Here is a 17,652-nt window from a genome sequence, read left to right as displayed (position 1 = left end):
ACTAAAAACTGACCATCGAAAATTTGACCCGATTACATTACTTTCCTTCCTATAGGATAAGGAAAGTAAAAAGTGTAACAATGTTTTTGGAGCCTCATCAGTTGCCAGTTGACATTTATGTACAAAAAAAAAAAAAATGTTATCTAATGTATTTTTCTCCGAGAAATCGACTGGTGCCACAAAACCAGCCCTGTCATGCCACAGACAATAACACTGGCTCTTTTGAGGTTACCTGAATGGGACTATGGTCAAGTCCATCTCGGGAAGTAGGGTACAACGACATAATAAAAAATAACCGGAGCTTAAATCAAAGAATTACGTGATTGAAAAGAAATGAGATCGTAAATCTCATTTCTCAATCTAGCTAGTTCCGAGAAAAACCTACGGAGCATGAATTCTGGGGCACCCTGTATACGCAAATAAATAAAATAAACAACTAATTAACTAAAGAAAAGGTGGTAAACACCTTTATTTTTCCATTTGAACATTCGAGAAAAAGTGAAATCTTGTTTAAATACTCTCACTTTTCAAGCGCTGAATCACAAACCAAGTTGTAGTGTTGAGACCAACGTAGACAACTTCCCCTCACAATGAAGGCGTTCATATTGGGCAGCTTTCCCCTGATTCTCGTTCTTGGATTGAGTTGGTGTCCATTCATATCGGCTGTATTAGGGTAAGCAAATCCTTTGGAAAACTGTAAAATTTCTTCAGAAAACTGGTTCGGAAAAATGGCCAGAGGGCAACGTGATAATTGTCCCTTTGTAGGACCAAGGAGTTTCTGAACTAAAATTAGGGCCAGCCTAGTTAGCTGGGTTGGTAGCGCGTCTGCCTTGTAAGCGCTAGGCCGCGGGTACGATTCCCGCCCGGGGCGGATTTTATCCTGATGGGATAATGTTCGTTCTCGGAACGGCTGGCTTTCTCCTATCCTGTCTTCCTTCGATAAGACCTTAGCAGTTAAAGTTCCCTCTGTCAAACCTCTTAAAAAAAAAAAAATCAAAAAATAATCAGGACTCTCATCCTATATTAAAACGAAACTGTCGGCTCCCATGGCGGAGTGGCCACTGCACTCGCCTTGCACGCGGGAGACCCGGGTTCGATTCCCGGCGGGGTCAAAAAAAAAAAAAAAAAATGCATCATGCGAATGATTGATTCCGTGACTGGCTCTTGCGGGGCCCACTCAGTCTCGTGAGGATTTTTTTTTTATTATTATTAATTGTCGACACTTTATTGATAATAAGATTATACTAATGAGCTATCAAGCTAACTTTGAGAAAACGAGTAGGTACCTATGTAAATTTTTTGACGATGGTGGGCATCAAACCCGAGACCTCATGCATGGTAAGCAAGTTCGTTACCAGTGGACTGACCGTGTTCTTTGATTTCGCAGGTCAATGGGAAAAGATAGAATCAACACTTCGCCGCTACGTGATACAGCACAGGGTTAAAGCGAGTATACTCACCCTAACCCTTGGTATAACCCAACTGGAAGATGAACAACATGAGGATAGAAACATCTACCTGTACTATAAAGAGACAACAGGGGAGAAACTGATCAAAGTACCTAAGCTATATGTCAAGGTAAGTCGTGCCAGGCTATCAAAGTACCCAAGCTATATGTCAAGGTAAGTCAGAAACTGGTCAAAGTACCCAAGCTATATGTCAAGGTAAGCCGTGCCAGTCTATCAAAGTACCCAAGCTATATGTCAAGGTAAGCCGTGCCAGTCTATCAAAGTACCCAAGCTATATGTCAAGGTAAGCCGTGCCAGTCTATCAAAGTACCCAAGCTATATGTCAAGGTAAGCCGTGCCAGTCTATCAAAGTACCCAAGCTATATGTCAAGGTAAGCCGTGCCAGTCTATCAAAGTACCCAAGCTATATGTCAAGGTAAGCCGTGCCAGTCTATCAAAGTACCCAAGCTATATGTCAAGGTAAGCCGTGCCAGTCTATCAAAGTACCCAAGCTATATGTCAAGGTAAGCCGTGCCAGTCTATCAAAGTACCCAAGCTATATGTCAAGGTAAGTCGTGCCAGTCTATCAAAGTACCCAAGCTATATGTCAAGGTAAGCCGTGCCAGTCTATCAAAGTACCCAAGCTATATGTCAAGGTAAGCCGTGCCAGTCTATCAAAGTACCCAAGCTATATGTCAAGGTAAGCCGTGCCAGTCTATCAAAGTACCCAAGCTATATGTCAAGGTAAGCCGTGCCAGTCTATCAAAGTACCCAAGCTATATGTCAAGGTAAGCCGTGCCAGTCTATCAAAGTACCCAAGCTATATGTCAAGGTAAGCCGTGCCAGTCTATCAAAGTACCCAAGCTATATGTCAAGGTAAGCCGTGCCAGTCTATCAAAGTACCCAAGCTATATGTCAAGGTAAGCCGTGCCAGTCTATCAAAGTACCCAAGCTATATGTCAAGGTAAGTCGTGCCAGTCTATCAAAGTACCCAAGCTATATGTCAAGGTAAGCCGTGCCAGTCTATCAAAGTACCCAAGCTATATGTCAAGGTAAGCCGTGCCAGTCTATCAAAGTACCCAAGCTATATGTCAAGGTAAGCCGTGCCAGTCTATCAAAGTACCCAAGCTATATGTCAAGGTAAGCCGTGCCAGTCTATCAAAGTACCCAAGCTATATGTCAAGGTAAGCCGTGCCAGTCTATCAAAGTACCCAAGCTATATGTCAAGGTAAGCCGTGCCAGTCTATCAAAGTACCCAAGCTATATGTCAAGGTAAGCCGTGCCAGTCTATCAAAGTACCCAAGCTATATGTCAAGGTAAGCCGTGCCAGTCTATCAAAGTACCCAAGCTATATGTCAAGGTAAGTCGTGCCAGTCTATCAAAGTACCCAAGCTATATGTCAAGGTAAGCCGTGCCAGTCTATCAAAGTACCCAAGCTATATGTCAAGGTAAGCCGTGCCAGTCTATCAAAGTACCCAAGCTATATGTCAAGGTAAGCCGTGCCAGTCTATCAAAGTACCCAAGCTATATGTCAAGGTAAGCCGTGCCAGTCTATCAAAGTACCCAAGCTATATGTCAAGGTAAGCCGTGCCAGTCTATCAAAGTACCCAAGCTATATGTCAAGGTAAGCCGTGCCAGTCTATCAAAGTACCCAAGCTATATGTCAAGGTAAGCCGTGCCAGTCTATCAAAGTACCCAAGCTATATGTCAAGGTAAGCCGTGCCAGTCTATCAAAGTACCCAAGCTATATGTCAAGGTAAGTCGTGCCAGTCTATCAAAGTACCCAAGCTATATGTCAAGGTAAGCCGTGCCAGTCTATCAAAGTACCCAAGCTATATGTCAAGGTAAGCCGTGCCAGTCTATCAAAGTACCCAAGCTATATGTCAAGGTAAGCCGTGCCAGTCTATCAAAGTACCCAAGCTATATGTCAAGGTAAGCCGTGCCAGTCTATCAAAGTACCCAAGCTATATGTCAAGGTAAGCCGTGCCAGTCTATCAAAGTACCCAAGCTATATGTCAAGGTAAGCCGTGCCAGTCTATCAAAGTACCCAAGCTATATGTCAAGGTAAGCCGTGCCAGTCTATCAAAGTACCCAAGCTATATGTCAAGGTAAGCCGTGCCAGTCTATCAAAGTACCCAAGCTATATGTCAAGGTAAGTCGTGCCAGTCTATCAAAGTACCCAAGCTATATGTCAAGGTAAGCCGTGCCAGTCTATCAAAGTACCCAAGCTATATGTCAAGGTAAGCCGTGCCAGTCTATCAAAGTACCCAAGCTATATGTCAAGGTAAGCCGTGCCAGTCTATCAAAGTACCCAAGCTATATGTCAAGGTAAGCCGTGCCAGTCTATCAAAGTACCCAAGCTATATGTCAAGGTAAGCCGTGCCAGTCTATCAAAGTACCCAAGCTATATGTCAAGGTAAGCCGTGCCAGTCTATCAAAGTACCCAAGCTATATGTCAAGGTAAGCCGTGCCAGTCTATCAAAGTACCCAAGCTATATGTCAAGGTAAGCCGTGCCAGTCTATCAAAGTACCCAAGCTATATGTCAAGGTAAGTCGTGCCAGTCTATCAAAGTACCCAAGCTATATGTCAAGGTAAGCCGTGCCAGTCTATCAAAGTACCCAAGCTATATGTCAAGGTAAGCCGTGCCAGTCTATCAAAGTACCCAAGCTATATGTCAAGGTAAGCCGTGCCAGTCTATCAAAGTACCCAAGCTATATGTCAAGGTAAGCCGTGCCAGTCTATCAAAGTACCCAAGCTATATGTCAAGGTAAGCCGTGCCAGTCTATCAAAGTACCCAAGCTATATGTCAAGGTAAGCCGTGCCAGTCTATCAAAGTACCCAAGCTATATGTCAAGGTAAGCCGTGCCAGTCTATCAAAGTACCCAAGCTATATGTCAAGGTAAGCCGTGCCAGTCTATCAAAGTACCCAAGCTATATGTCAAGGTAAGTCGTGCCAGTCTATCAAAGTACCCAAGCTATATGTCAAGGTAAGCCGTGCCAGTCTATCAAAGTACCCAAGCTATATGTCAAGGTAAGCCGTGCCAGTCTATCAAAGTACCCAAGCTATATGTCAAGGTAAGCCGTGCCAGTCTATCAAAGTACCCAAGCTATATGTCAAGGTAAGCCGTGCCAGTCTATCAAAGTACCCAAGCTATATGTCAAGGTAAGCCGTGCCAGTCTATCAAAGTACCCAAGCTATATGTCAAGGTAAGCCGTGCCAGTCTATCAAAGTACCCAAGCTATATGTCAAGGTAAGCCGTGCCAGTCTATCAAAGTACCCAAGCTATATGTCAAGGTAAGCCGTGCCAGTCTATCAAAGTACCCAAGCTATATGTCAAGGTAAGTCGTGCCAGTCTATCAAAGTACCCAAGCTATATGTCAAGGTAAGCCGTGCCAGTCTATCAAAGTACCCAAGCTATATGTCAAGGTAAGCCGTGCCAGTCTATCAAAGTACCCAAGCTATATGTCAAGGTAAGCCGTGCCAGTCTATCAAAGTACCCAAGCTATATGTCAAGGTAAGCCGTGCCAGTCTATCAAAGTACCCAAGCTATATGTCAAGGTAAGCCGTGCCAGTCTATCAAAGTACCCAAGCTATATGTCAAGGTAAGCCGTGCCAGTCTATCAAAGTACCCAAGCTATATGTCAAGGTAAGCCGTGCCAGTCTATCAAAGTACCCAAGCTATATGTCAAGGTAAGCCGTGCCAGTCTATCAAAGTACCCAAGCTATATGTCAAGGTAAGTCGTGCCAGTCTATCAAAGTACCCAAGCTATATGTCAAGGTAAGCCGTGCCAGTCTATCAAAGTACCCAAGCTATATGTCAAGGTAAGCCGTGCCAGTCTATCAAAGTACCCAAGCTATATGTCAAGGTAAGCCGTGCCAGTCTATCAAAGTACCCAAGCTATATGTCAAGGTAAGCCGTGCCAGTCTATCAAAGTACCCAAGCTATATGTCAAGGTAAGCCGTGCCAGTCTATCAAAGTACCCAAGCTATATGTCAAGGTAAGCCGTGCCAGTCTATCAAAGTACCCAAGCTATATGTCAAGGTAAGCCGTGCCAGTCTATCAAAGTACCCAAGCTATATGTCAAGGTAAGCCGTGCCAGTCTATCAAAGTACCCAAGCTATATGTCAAGGTAAGTCGTGCCAGTCTATCAAAGTACCCAAGCTATATGTCAAGGTAAGCCGTGCCAGTCTATCAAAGTACCCAAGCTATATGTCAAGGTAAGCCGTGCCAGTCTATCAAAGTACCCAAGCTATATGTCAAGGTAAGCCGTGCCAGTCTATCAAAGTACCCAAGCTATATGTCAAGGTAAGCCGTGCCAGTCTATCAAAGTACCCAAGCTATATGTCAAGGTAAGCCGTGCCAGTCTATCAAAGTACCCAAGCTATATGTCAAGGTAAGCCGTGCCAGTCTATCAAAGTACCCAAGCTATATGTCAAGGTAAGCCGTGCCAGTCTATCAAAGTACCCAAGCTATATGTCAAGGTAAGCCGTGCCAGTCTATCAAAGTACCCAAGCTATATGTCAAGGTAAGTCGTGCCAGTCTATCAAAGTACCCAAGCTATATGTCAAGGTAAGCCGTGCCAGTCTATCAAAGTACCCAAGCTATATGTCAAGGTAAGCCGTGCCAGTCTATCAAAGTACCCAAGCTATATGTCAAGGTAAGCCGTGCCAGTCTATCAAAGTACCCAAGCTATATGTCAAGGTAAGCCGTGCCAGTCTATCAAAGTACCCAAGCTATATGTCAAGGTAAGCCGTGCCAGTCTATCAAAGTACCCAAGCTATATGTCAAGGTAAGCCGTGCCAGTCTATCAAAGTACCCAAGCTATATGTCAAGGTAAGCCGTGCCAGTCTATCAAAGTACCCAAGCTATATGTCAAGGTAAGCCGTGCCAGTCTATCAAAGTACCCAAGCTATATGTCAAGGTAAGTCGTGCCAGTCTATCAAAGTACCCAAGCTATATGTCAAGGTAAGCCGTGCCAGTCTATCAAAGTACCCAAGCTATATGTCAAGGTAAGCCGTGCCAGTCTATCAAAGTACCCAAGCTATATGTCAAGGTAAGCCGTGCCAGTCTATCAAAGTACCCAAGCTATATGTCAAGGTAAGCCGTGCCAGTCTATCAAAGTACCCAAGCTATATGTCAAGGTAAGCCGTGCCAGTCTATCAAAGTACCCAAGCTATATGTCAAGGTAAGCCGTGCCAGTCTATCAAAGTACCCAAGCTATATGTCAAGGTAAGCCGTGCCAGTCTATCAAAGTACCCAAGCTATATGTCAAGGTAAGCCGTGCCAGTCTATCAAAGTACCCAAGCTATATGTCAAGGTAAGTCGTGCCAGTCTATCAAAGTACCCAAGCTATATGTCAAGGTAAGCCGTGCCAGTCTATCAAAGTACCCAAGCTATATGTCAAGGTAAGCCGTGCCAGTCTATCAAAGTACCCAAGCTATATGTCAAGGTAAGCCGTGCCAGTCTATCAAAGTACCCAAGCTATATGTCAAGGTAAGCCGTGCCAGTCTATCAAAGTACCCAAGCTATATGTCAAGGTAAGCCGTGCCAGTCTATCAAAGTACCCAAGCTATATGTCAAGGTAAGCCGTGCCAGTCTATCAAAGTACCCAAGCTATATGTCAAGGTAAGCCGTGCCAGTCTATCAAAGTACCCAAGCTATATGTCAAGGTAAGCCGTGCCAGTCTATCAAAGTACCCAAGCTATATGTCAAGGTAAGTCGTGCCAGTCTATCAAAGTACCCAAGCTATATGTCAAGGTAAGCCGTGCCAGTCTATCAAAGTTCAAGCCAAAACATCGTAACTCCGATCCCCGTGTTCAAAACCCCAAAATGTGTGTCATGCGCAGAAACCAAAACTCGTCGAACATCGTACACGATGTCCAAAAAACGCGATGCGAAATCTCCCTAATAACATAGAAGGAGGGTTTGGGTCTTTTTACATATCAAGGTCGAAGGACAGTTCACGAGCAGCTAACTAACCAAATTTGTTTAGTCAGCTGACTAAACTCTTCTCTCATTGGTGGAAATTTTCTGAAAATTATTGAAATCTTTGTTTACATTTTGCAGTCCCGGTCTGTATTTTCAATTTCCCCCGATTTCTGAATGGTTTTAAAGTCAATAATGGATAAATAAGATAAGATACCCATCGAATTTACTTAGAAGTTGTTAAAAGTAAAAGTTTCGTAAAAAAGCAGAAATAATGTTTCAAAATTTCTGTAAAAATCATCCTACCCAGGAAATTATTCATGGTCCGGCACTGGTACCAAATCAGCTGATATATAACCTTCGATTTGAAAAGTGTCTTTCGTTTTGGTCCTAAACCTTCCTTCTATGTTATTCTTATTCTGAGAACCCACCATTAGAATAGGTTTAACGTCACTACATAACTTCCAAGGTTTTTAGTGACGAGGGTTTTACCCTTCATTCGGTTACAAGCTACCCGCCTGCTCACATTAACCTCAACCAGCCTGGAGTGGAGCTGGGAAACACCAGCAGTACGCGATTGTCCAGATGGTCACCCATCCAGATACTAACCACGCGCAACGTTGCTCAACTTCAGTGATTCATTGGGAACTGGTTCATTCAACGTGCTATCGCCGCCGGCTAAAACCAGATTTGACAATTTGAGCTTTCCTTTAAATTTTACAATTGGGTGGTTTTGTTTCTTAAGCGACTTTATAATGAACTTAATATTTCTACAGAGTGTTCATAAAATACGAATCGGACATACAGGGTGGGTCATTGAAAGCAAAATCTAAGTACTTATTATATATGACCCCTTACTCCTAACATGAGCACAGTGGAAAATCTATTTAGGTCTTTTTAAATAATAACAGTGCTTATTTGTACTGCTCGCATAGGACTGAAAAATCCCTTTACTCCAGCAATACTACTATTATTGTGGTCAAATACTATATACGAATCGGACATACAGGGTGGGTCATTGTAAGCAAAATCTAAGTACTTGATATATGACCCCTTACTCCTAACATGAGCACAGTGGAAAATCTATTTAGGTCTTTTTAAATAATAACAGTGCTCATTTGTACTGCTCGCATAGGACTGAAAAATCCCTTTACTCCAGCAATGGGCTACTACTATTATTGTGGTCAAATACTACAACACTGTTCAAGATGAAATTCCATACCTCGGCTGGGATTGAACCCACACTCTCCTGTTTACCAGGCGAGCGTCTTGACCACTTCACCACCGAGGCAGGTTAAAATAGATATTTAAAGGAAATAAGAGGAAAAATCTACTGTGGATAGACTGGCTGTTTTTATTCTGGGGACCAGCCTAGTTAGCTTAGTTGGTAGTGCGTCTGCCTTGTAAGCGCTAGGCCGCGGGTTCGATTCCCGCCCCGGGCCACTACACCACCGAGGCAGGTTGACTTGGCGAAGAGAAAAGTTCAGGACAGATTGATTTCAATATTTCCATTCAAATTTGGACTAAATTTTCAATTATGGCACAGACCTGACTAAAAATTACTATTTTGAGCTCGGGGGAGCTTAAAACGGGACTTTGCACCCTTTTCCCGAACGGTCCAAGGGATGGAATTGCAATCTGACTCAATTTTTTTTTTTCTTCACTTGAGTGGTACATGAACTATATTTCAACATGGGTCAATTCCTATAAAATGACCCTCTAAATTTTATTGTTTTAGATAAATGAATTATCTACAGTCTACACCATAAAGTGGTAGGTAAGTAAGGTATGTCTAAAGCTGTGTCCACACATAGTCGACGGTGTCTTTGACGGTGACGGTGTCGGTAGATTCACCTTCACCTCGTCGATCGACGGTGTCGACTATGTGTGGAACAGCTTATTATTTTGTTAAGTACAATCTTCCCTACAAATACCTAGAAATGAACAGCTTGCACTACACAAAATGGACTGCGTCCTCTACAAGTTTTGCTACTCATACAAGTAACCACTAACCTGAGGCGTTCTCTACCACCTAACCCTTTGAGCTCCATTCTGGCCCGGGTTGTCAAACAGCCCGGGGCCAGAATTTGGAGAGTGTGAATTAGATTCAAACACATCGCTAGGGAAGGACTCCCTATGATTTTACCTTCTCCATACAGGTTGTCTCTTAGTCTAGCTGCCAGGATTTCTCCTCCTGTATCCTGTCGAAACACTCCTTGAGAAATACACTCTGTAATCAAACAGACAACAGGTTTTAGTGACGGATATTGAACGCTAGGTTGCGGGTTCGATTTCCGCCTGGGGCGAACTTTATCCTAAACGGATAAGGATTTTTTAGTGACGGATATTGAACGCTAGGTTGCGGGTTCGATTTCCGCCTGGGGCGAACTTTATCCTAAACGGATAAGGATTTTTTTTTTTTAAGAGGAGGTTGGATAGAGGGAACTAGGTATAACTGCTAAGGGCTTATAGTCTCGAAAGCGAAGTTACAATCCTACATACAGTTCATAAAAAAACTTTCAAAACTTTTTTTATTTGTTTAATCATCCGATCAGTCTTGACATTTCCTTGAGAAGATGGTGTATATATATATATTTTTTCAACTTTAATTAAAGGTTTAGGTAGTGGTACTTAATGATACTTACATAGGCAGAGAAGAGTTTAATACATCTAGGGGACCGTCCCGGCCTGGTATATTGTAATAGAAACGCCCCACTATCTTCCTCCACCTGCAAAATTCAACATAAGTTTCAAATTGAAATTTTCACTTGTTATTGAAGAAGAAAAAGTGACAGTCTGGCTGAGGGACTATAAATAGAGAGTAGATCAGCGTCTAGCTAGGGGACTATAAACAGAGAGTAGATCAGCGTCTAGCTAGGGGACTATAAACAGAGAGTAGATCAGCGTCTAGCTAGGGGACTATAAACAGAGAGTAGATCAGCGTCTCGCTAGGGGACTATAAACAGAGAGTAGATCAGCGTCTAGCTAGGGGACTATAAACAGAGAGTAGATCAGCGTCTCGCTAGGGGACTATAAACAGAGAGTAGATCAGCGTCTCAATTTTGTCTTAATTTTCCATTTCGCGCGACACAACGGCACGATTTGGGTTGCACGACCCAGTCGTTATCTTTGTAAACTTTATTTTATTATTATTATTATTTTTTTTTTTCCAACAGTTCTGTGAAGTAAATTTGACTGGGTCACGATGATCGGAATGACACCTTTAGGGTGGAAGAGCCTACCACTTTGAATAAAGAAAGAAAAAACCCACCTCATGTTTTCGACTAGCATCCTGCAGAGCCTTCAACTCGTACAGCCGATCCTCCGCGCGGATCTGGCCTCTATCCACAGCGTCTATGGCCATCCAGAACATAAATGTGGCCACACGGTCATCATTGGCGACCAGAGAGCGCTCTAACGGGGCCGAGAACAACCACTTGCGAATACACAGACAGGTGGCGCTCGCCGTGGAATAGTTTTGAATGTAGAGGTGATGTGGGAACTCTTTTGCTTCCAGTTTGCGCTCTGGAATAGAAATTGATGTGAATGGAGCAGTTGCATTTGGGTAAAATTTATGATTAAAAGGTCGATTTCTATGAAAAAAGTTGTGAAAAATTCCAATCTGAGGTCAAAACTCCGAAAAAAATAACTGTAAAAGGTCGAAAATTTATTTTCCGTTAGAGTTCAGAACTCTGACGTCAGACTTCAGGAGATGCGCAGAAACGTATGCGCACAAACATGAATTGCGCAGAAATGCATGCGCACCAACAGCTTAATGTGTTGCCTGTGAGGGAGCTTTGCTCGGAACATTTTATGTGACGTCATCGCATACGGGGGCGTATGCCGTGACGTCAGAGTTTAAGATTTACCGGTATTTTTTAAATCGATTTATCTCGGGATCTAGAAGTTTGTGGAAGAAAAAGAAAAGTTCCGGAATCCCTCATTTTTCCTGCTCTATGACTTTGAAACATCACCCAAGTAAGCGCAACTGTTCTATTATTAACCTGGGATTTGTTATATTGTTACTCCCCTGTGTCGTGGAAAACGTGAGTGAACATGGAAAGTGTTTGAAAATTGTCTATTCTGGTGTTGTTGTCTAGACTATTAAATTCTGGTGTTGTCGGTTGTCGTCTAGACTATTAAATTAATTAGATAATAAATTCATTTAATAGTTGCTTGGGAGTCTTAATTATCGAATTTCTCGCTAGGGATATATTGATTTTTTGTTGCCAAGGATGTATTATTCTCCCGAACTCTAAGAGGGAAAGGAAGACAGGATAGAAGAACTAAGAAAGCCAGGCGTTTCGAGAACGAGCCCTATTTGGCCGTGAATTGAACCCGCCACCTAGCTCTTTCAAGGCAGGTGAACTTCCTTCTAGGCTGGATTTTATGTCATCGCTTATGAAATCTTTGACTTACCGAAGGAGTATTCGACTATTTCGAACAGATAGAAGTAGGCGGCCGAGGAAGGGGACTGCAGATAAAGCTTGGGTACAGCGCTAGCATACACTTCATCAGCCGTGGCAGATTTCCTTACGCTCACCGTGATTACCTGGCAACACAAGTAAAAAACCAATCAATCAAATCACAAATTATCTGTGGTAAAGCAGAGCTTTTTCACAACTTTTGTGGATATCACAGAAATACTGAGTGCCTCCTTTGCAATCAATTGATTTCCATATTTCAATAATCTTTTTACCCTGGTAATGCCGCCACTGACTGGTTGCTTAGTTTAAGGAGCTACTCAATTGTCCTCACGAGACTGAGTGCACCACAAACTTCAAGCACAGAGTCCAAAAGACTTCGACCCCGCCGAAAATCGAACCCACGACCTAGCACTTGCAAAAAAAAAAAAAAAGCTTGTGAGTACTCACCTCACGGTCAGGTAGCAAGATCTTAATGTCGACAGGTGACGATATGTTGGTTCCGTTCTCATCAAGAGCATCGGTTAGGAACTCCTGCATGAGTTCAGATTCAGCAATGACTCGCACGGCACATACTTTCTCCAGATATATCTCTAGGCCTCGTCTCCTCGAGTCTAGCTGTTGTTCTGTCAGTCTGAAATGGGGAAAATCACAAAACATTGAGGGATCATTTTATTTTCACTTAGGTACAAGCTTATACAGGGAGGCGCAGAAGTAACCTGATAAAGTTAAAATTGAATAACTTTCTTTGTGGTAAACATTTTTTTCTTGTCTTTAGATTATTGTAAAGAACCCTTGGGGAATCTATTGTGGGAATTTTCAATACACTACAAAGAACTAAACTCGTAAAATTTCATTTTCAAAATTGACAGTCAATTAGAAATGGTTGAAAATTGGATGATTTCTGGAAATAGCAAATTTCCGTGGCCTGCAAACTCTCCCGAAATGTCCGCCCAGACTTTTTTCTGAGCTTACCTCAAAGAAAGAGTGTATGTCAACAAACTAGAACTCCCCAAGAGCTGAAGAACAACGTTCGAGAAGCTCAAGCCCTAGAATCAAGCATTTTGAGCAAAAATCACAGCCTTTTATTTTTCATGAGTAGTATAGAAAAAATTCCCCAACCCTCTAGAATCATTTCATAAAATAAAAGTTGTAAATATGAGAATTATAAAAATATAACAGAAAAACGTAGGTATTCCATACCTCGGCTGGGATTGAACCCACGCCCTCCTGTTTACCAGGCGAGCGCCTTGACCATTACACCACCGAGGCAGGTGTGTACTTATGATATGTACTTACATAGGCAGAGAAGAGTTTAATACATCTAGGGGACCGTCCCGGCCTGGTATATTGTAATAGAAACGCCCCACTATCTTCCTCCACCTGCAAAATTCAACACAAGTTTCAAATTGAAATTTTCACTTGTTATTGAAGAAAAAGTGACAGTCTGGCTGAGGGACTCAGTCTGGCTGAGGGACTATAAACAGTTGAAGTTTTGAAAGTTGAAAGTATACGAGTATGTTCTATGTAGGTTTCATCTAAAGTTCTAAAGAGTATAAGTTTAGCACCTACATATACCTATCTATTTTTCACCGAACAGTAATTTTATTATTCTTCAATCCGAGCCCTTTTTTTAGTCCGTCCTTCCTTTATTATTACAATAGTAATAAAAAGGTACAGTCTGGCTGAGGGACTATAAACAGAGAGTAGATCAGCGTCTAGCTAGGGGACTATATAAACAGGTTTTTTTTTTTTTTTTTTTTTTTTTTTATCAATTCAAGAATCATCTTTTTTAGTTTTGATAGAGGCAACTGTAACGGCTAAGGTCTTATTGTTCCGAAATCAAAGAAAGAAGGAAGACAGGATAGGAGAAAGCCTGCTGTTCCAAGAACAAACCTTATTCGTTCAGGATAAAATCCATCCTGGGTGGGAATAAAACCCATGACCCAGCACTTACAAGGCAGAACCAAGCTAACTAGGCTGGTGATGAAATTGAATGAATACTGTTCATGAAAGTCCAATACTCAGGTGGAATATGGTAAGGTCGTTTTTCAATATAAATACTGAGCTTATCTAGAAGTAGGTAGGTTGGGGACTATAAACAGGGAGAAGACTAGCCCAAATTTCCTCACGCTATATCAATAGCGAAGGTTGAGTGCGAAGGGTATCCCACGCGGAAAGTTTTGGTGCCAAAACCAGTTGCCCTCAAAGCGATCACTCTAAAGCTGATTGAGAGGCCGACGACAAACGCCGACCCCATCTGAACATGGGAAAAGGCGAAGAAGATTGAAGAAAACGTGGGAACATTGTGCGAACGAAGACCTGGAAGAGAAGGGTTTATCAGAGGAAGATGTAAATAACCGAGGCAGGTAGAAATTGCTATCAAAAAACACCGACCCTACCTGAGTGGGAAAAGACTAAGAGGAGGAAGAAGATTGCAAATTTTTGAATTCTCGCTTCAATGTCTGATGTAAGTTAGAGAACTCTCGATACCTGCGGCTACATAGGTGTCTCCCGGCCATGTAAATATTGAATACCTGGAGAGGGGGGAGTTGGAAAATTATCAGCATTGAGAATCGTGATTGTGGCACTTGGATTTCAATGTTGATAACTGGACAAGAAACTATGGTGAAAAAATGAGGGACACTTGTTTAGAAGTTCTGTTAACACATTAAGGACAGCAGCAATTATTCATGAATTACCCCCCAGCCGGCTGAGATTTGTATGGGAGACTCCCGTCACCCTCTAGAGATGCATGCCGTCCCCTAGGAAACTGAGTCTATCTAAGTCTACATATATAGAAAACTGAGTGTGCATCGTGAGAGACTCACAGAAATGGGTATCTCACTGAACAGAGATATTTATTTGTGTTCACTACAGCCTTATACTTCACGGTATCCAAGTCCTATAAATACCACATGGTTTGGCAGAGTCTGCTCTTTAAACGTAGATAGAAAATTACATTGTAGTGTGCATCGTGAGAGACTCACAGTGATTTTACGAAAAAATATGTGTCACCCTCTAACAATGCATGCCGTCCCCAGGGAAATGTTGCTGTGCATCTCTAGAGATGCACGCCGTCCTTAATGTATTAATGGAAAAAGGCTTTTTTTTGTGGCTTCTGAATAATTACCCACTGGACTGGACCCATGTGGGATTTTTCTCATTGGCTAAACTGGTATCTACTTAATTTGATATTGACTAATTTATTATTGACTAATTTGATTTATTTGATATAAACTTGAAAAAAAAAAAAAAAAGGTTCAATTGACTACTGAGGTCCAATCATCCTGAAATTCAAGAGAAAAGAGTACCGGATAGGAGAGAGTTCCAAGAACAAATAATTTGTATAATTTTAAAAAAACTTAAAAAAAAAAAAAAAAAAAAAAAAAAAAAGGTTCAATTGACTACTGAGGTCCAATCATCCTGAAATTCAAGAGAAAAGAGTACCGGATAGGAGAGAGTTCCAAGAACAAACTTTTTTTGTTTAGGATAAAGTTCAAACGTAGAAATGATCAAACCTTTAATATTATAACCTATGGGTGCAGTGATATCCTAACCATGGACCATATATTTAATTGCCACACACATCTACAAATACACTCCTCCCTCCCCTCACCACCAACCCTCGATAACAACCCTGCCAACATTGATTCGGCCTTAATGTACCTGAAGGCCATTGGACTATATACCAAGATCTAGTTAAACAGGGGAACGGGGCAAACGACACAAGAGTGTTAAAGTGCCTAACTAGAGAGAAAAAAAAACCTTTAATATAAACTTACCACAAAGCTTTCATCTTCTGTGTTAACATAGCTGTAATCTGGTATACTAATAGGTAAAGATCTTTTCTCTGTGTAGTCTATTTGTTGATAGCCGGAATGATCGTCTGGTGGCTCAAGTCTTTCCGCTTCCTGGAAATAGAAACATAGGAGTTTCTTATTTATTATTTATGTCCAATCAGTCTGGATTTTGTTGATGGTTAGACTGATTTGATTAACAGATGAAAATTTTGCCAATCAGATATCTGCAGGTCAGTTGGGAAGTACAGATTAATTTACAGCTCAATCTGACTTATGTCTAATCCCTTATTTAGTCTTTTATGCACACATTTTGTAACTTGGATGACATGAGACATAAAATTAATTTCTTTTTTACCTGAATGTTCATCAACTGTCAACTGTGTACCTTGCTATGTTACATCAACTGTTACTTTAGACATGAAAGTCTAGCAGGTTTTTTTCTGACTTACCTCCGGACTGACAGAGATCACAGTTAAACTCAAAACATCACCGCCTGACTTGATTAATTCTACGACTTGCTTGTGAGTGGCTCCCTCTACATTGACATTATTCCTGAAACAGAATGATATGAGATTATTAATGGGTGGATCAACACCTTCAGTCTAATTTTATTACTAGAGCATATCTCACCAATTCCCTTTATGTGCCCAAACCATACCTATCAACCTACTTGTGTGTATTTTCTTTCCTTGTGGACCTTTCAGCATTTCTCTGATTTTCTCATTCCTCCCTCTGACCTTTCATATTATCCCCAACATCCAGCAAAACATTTTCAGCTCTACAACTTCTAGTTTTCTCTCTTTTGTCTTTTAGAACTAGTGCATATGAAGTACTTACACAGCTAATATCCTATCTCCTTTCCTGATTCCAGCCTTCTCGGCAGCTCCTCCAGCAAGCACAGCACTGACATGCTGCAACGGAGCATACAGCTCTCCGTTAATACTTCTCAACTGTCCGCCCTCACTCACTTGTCCACGGACATTGAACCCGAAACCTGTGTCCGACTTGGCAATTTGAACTTCCCTCGGACCGGTCTGTTGAGTACTATACATGGTTGTACGGACAAAGACGGTGCACTATTGTTTTCAACACAGATGTCCACTAGTCATCTCTGAGTACACAGACAGTTGGAACTGTGTAATTCGGTAGAGTGGTCATTCTTCCTGGAATTCCTTATTAAAAAAACACTGTACACACAGCAGTCACCAATCAACACTGTCCGAAAAATTAAATCACCTGTCAAAACCGTGGAAAATTGGGAATTTCTTTACTGTTGGATCTGATTGATTTATCCAACAGAAACAGAAATATTTTTGCCTCTCACCTATCAGCTAGAAAGACGAATAAGACGATAAAAGCAAAAGAAATTAAGAAAATGGGAGAGAGAAGTGGGAGGAGAACCAGAACGGGGAGATTAGATAAAAGAAAATCCGATATCAAAACAAAAACCAAAGCAAGATGGTTAGATTGGACTGGATTGCGAGACAACATTTTTGTGCAGCCCAGATACCTAGTCCCAAGCTCCCAAATTCACCATTTGCTGCAGGCATGTCAGGAGTCATGCCTTCCATGCTGTACCTCGCTTCCCCGGGCTTCATCATTCCGAGTTCCCCCGTCATGATGCATCCTTGAATTCTCGCTTCAATGTCTGATGTAAGTTAGAGAACTCTCGATACCTGCGGCTACATAGGTGTCTCCCGGCCATGTAAATATTGAACACCTGGAGAGGGGGGAGTTGGAAAATTAAATCAGCATTGAGAATCATGATTGTGGCACTTGGATTTCAATATTGATAACTGGACAAGAAACTATGGTGAAAAAAAAAATGTGGGGCACTTGTTTAGATGTCATGTTAATGGAAACATGCTACTTTTTGTGTGGCTTCTGAATATTTACCCACTGGACCCATGAGGGATATTTTTCTCGTTGGCTAAACTGGTATCAAAATTTTGACTAATTTGATTTATTTGATATAAACTTGAAAAAAAAAAAAAAAAAAAAAAAAAAAAAAAAAAAAAAAAGATTAAATTTACACAAGAGGCACAAACA

At 41.7% G+C, this 17,652-nt stretch overlaps 1 protein-coding gene, 1 long non-coding RNA gene and 1 pseudogene across 2 annotated transcripts; all 3 read right to left on the bottom strand.

Annotated features, from left to right (window-relative positions):
- Positions 1–7,937: 7,937 nt before the first annotated feature.
- Positions 7,938–8,055, bottom strand: LOC113470322 (annotated as a pseudogene).
- Positions 8,056–8,832: 777 nt separating this feature from the next.
- On the bottom strand, positions 8,833–10,168 carry LOC113470321. The gene is made up of 2 exons (XR_003393414.1): positions 10,022–10,168; positions 8,833–9,606 (listed from the first exon to the last, which is right to left on the bottom strand). It is a non-coding gene; the product is annotated as an uncharacterized LOC113470321 (long non-coding RNA).
- A 408-nt stretch (positions 10,169–10,576) lies between these two features.
- Positions 10,577–16,994, bottom strand: LOC103516230 (sorting nexin-27). Its single transcript, XM_026828690.1, has 8 exons — positions 16,441–16,994; positions 16,053–16,155; positions 15,586–15,714; positions 14,240–14,337; positions 12,251–12,473; positions 11,796–11,928; positions 10,648–10,901; positions 10,577–10,597 (listed from the first exon to the last, which is right to left on the bottom strand). Exons 1-8 carry the CDS (start codon positions 16,653–16,655, stop codon positions 10,577–10,579), a joined length of 1,176 nt encoding a protein of 391 aa, XP_026684491.1. The 5' UTR covers positions 16,656–16,994.
- Positions 16,995–17,652: the final 658 nt, after the last annotated feature.

The sequence above is a fragment of the Diaphorina citri genome, unplaced genomic scaffold (genome assembly GCF_000475195.1).
Source record: "Diaphorina citri unplaced genomic scaffold, Diaci psyllid genome assembly version 1.1 scaffold1514, whole genome shotgun sequence".
NCBI classification, from domain to species: domain Eukaryota; kingdom Metazoa; phylum Arthropoda; class Insecta; order Hemiptera; family Psyllidae; genus Diaphorina; species Diaphorina citri.
The sequence above is the reverse complement of the archived record's forward strand: the minus strand, read 5'-3'. Positions and strand labels throughout refer to the sequence as shown.

What these genes read in the sequence shown, in the direction of transcription:
- LOC103516230 (XM_026828690.1), bottom strand. Translation starts at nt 16,655, where the DNA reads ATGTATAGTACTCAACAGACCGGTCCGAGGGAAGTTCAAATTGCCAAG. An exon ending in GGAGATAGGATATTAGCTGT is followed by an intron (nt 16,156 to 16,440) that starts GTAAGTACTTCA and finishes ATTCTGTTTCAG; the next exon opens with GAATAATGTCAATGTAGAGG. An exon ending in AAGCGAGAATTCAAAAATTT is followed by an intron (nt 12,474 to 14,239) that starts GCAATCTTCTTC and finishes TAAGTGAAAATA; the next exon opens with AAATGATCCCTCAATGTTTT.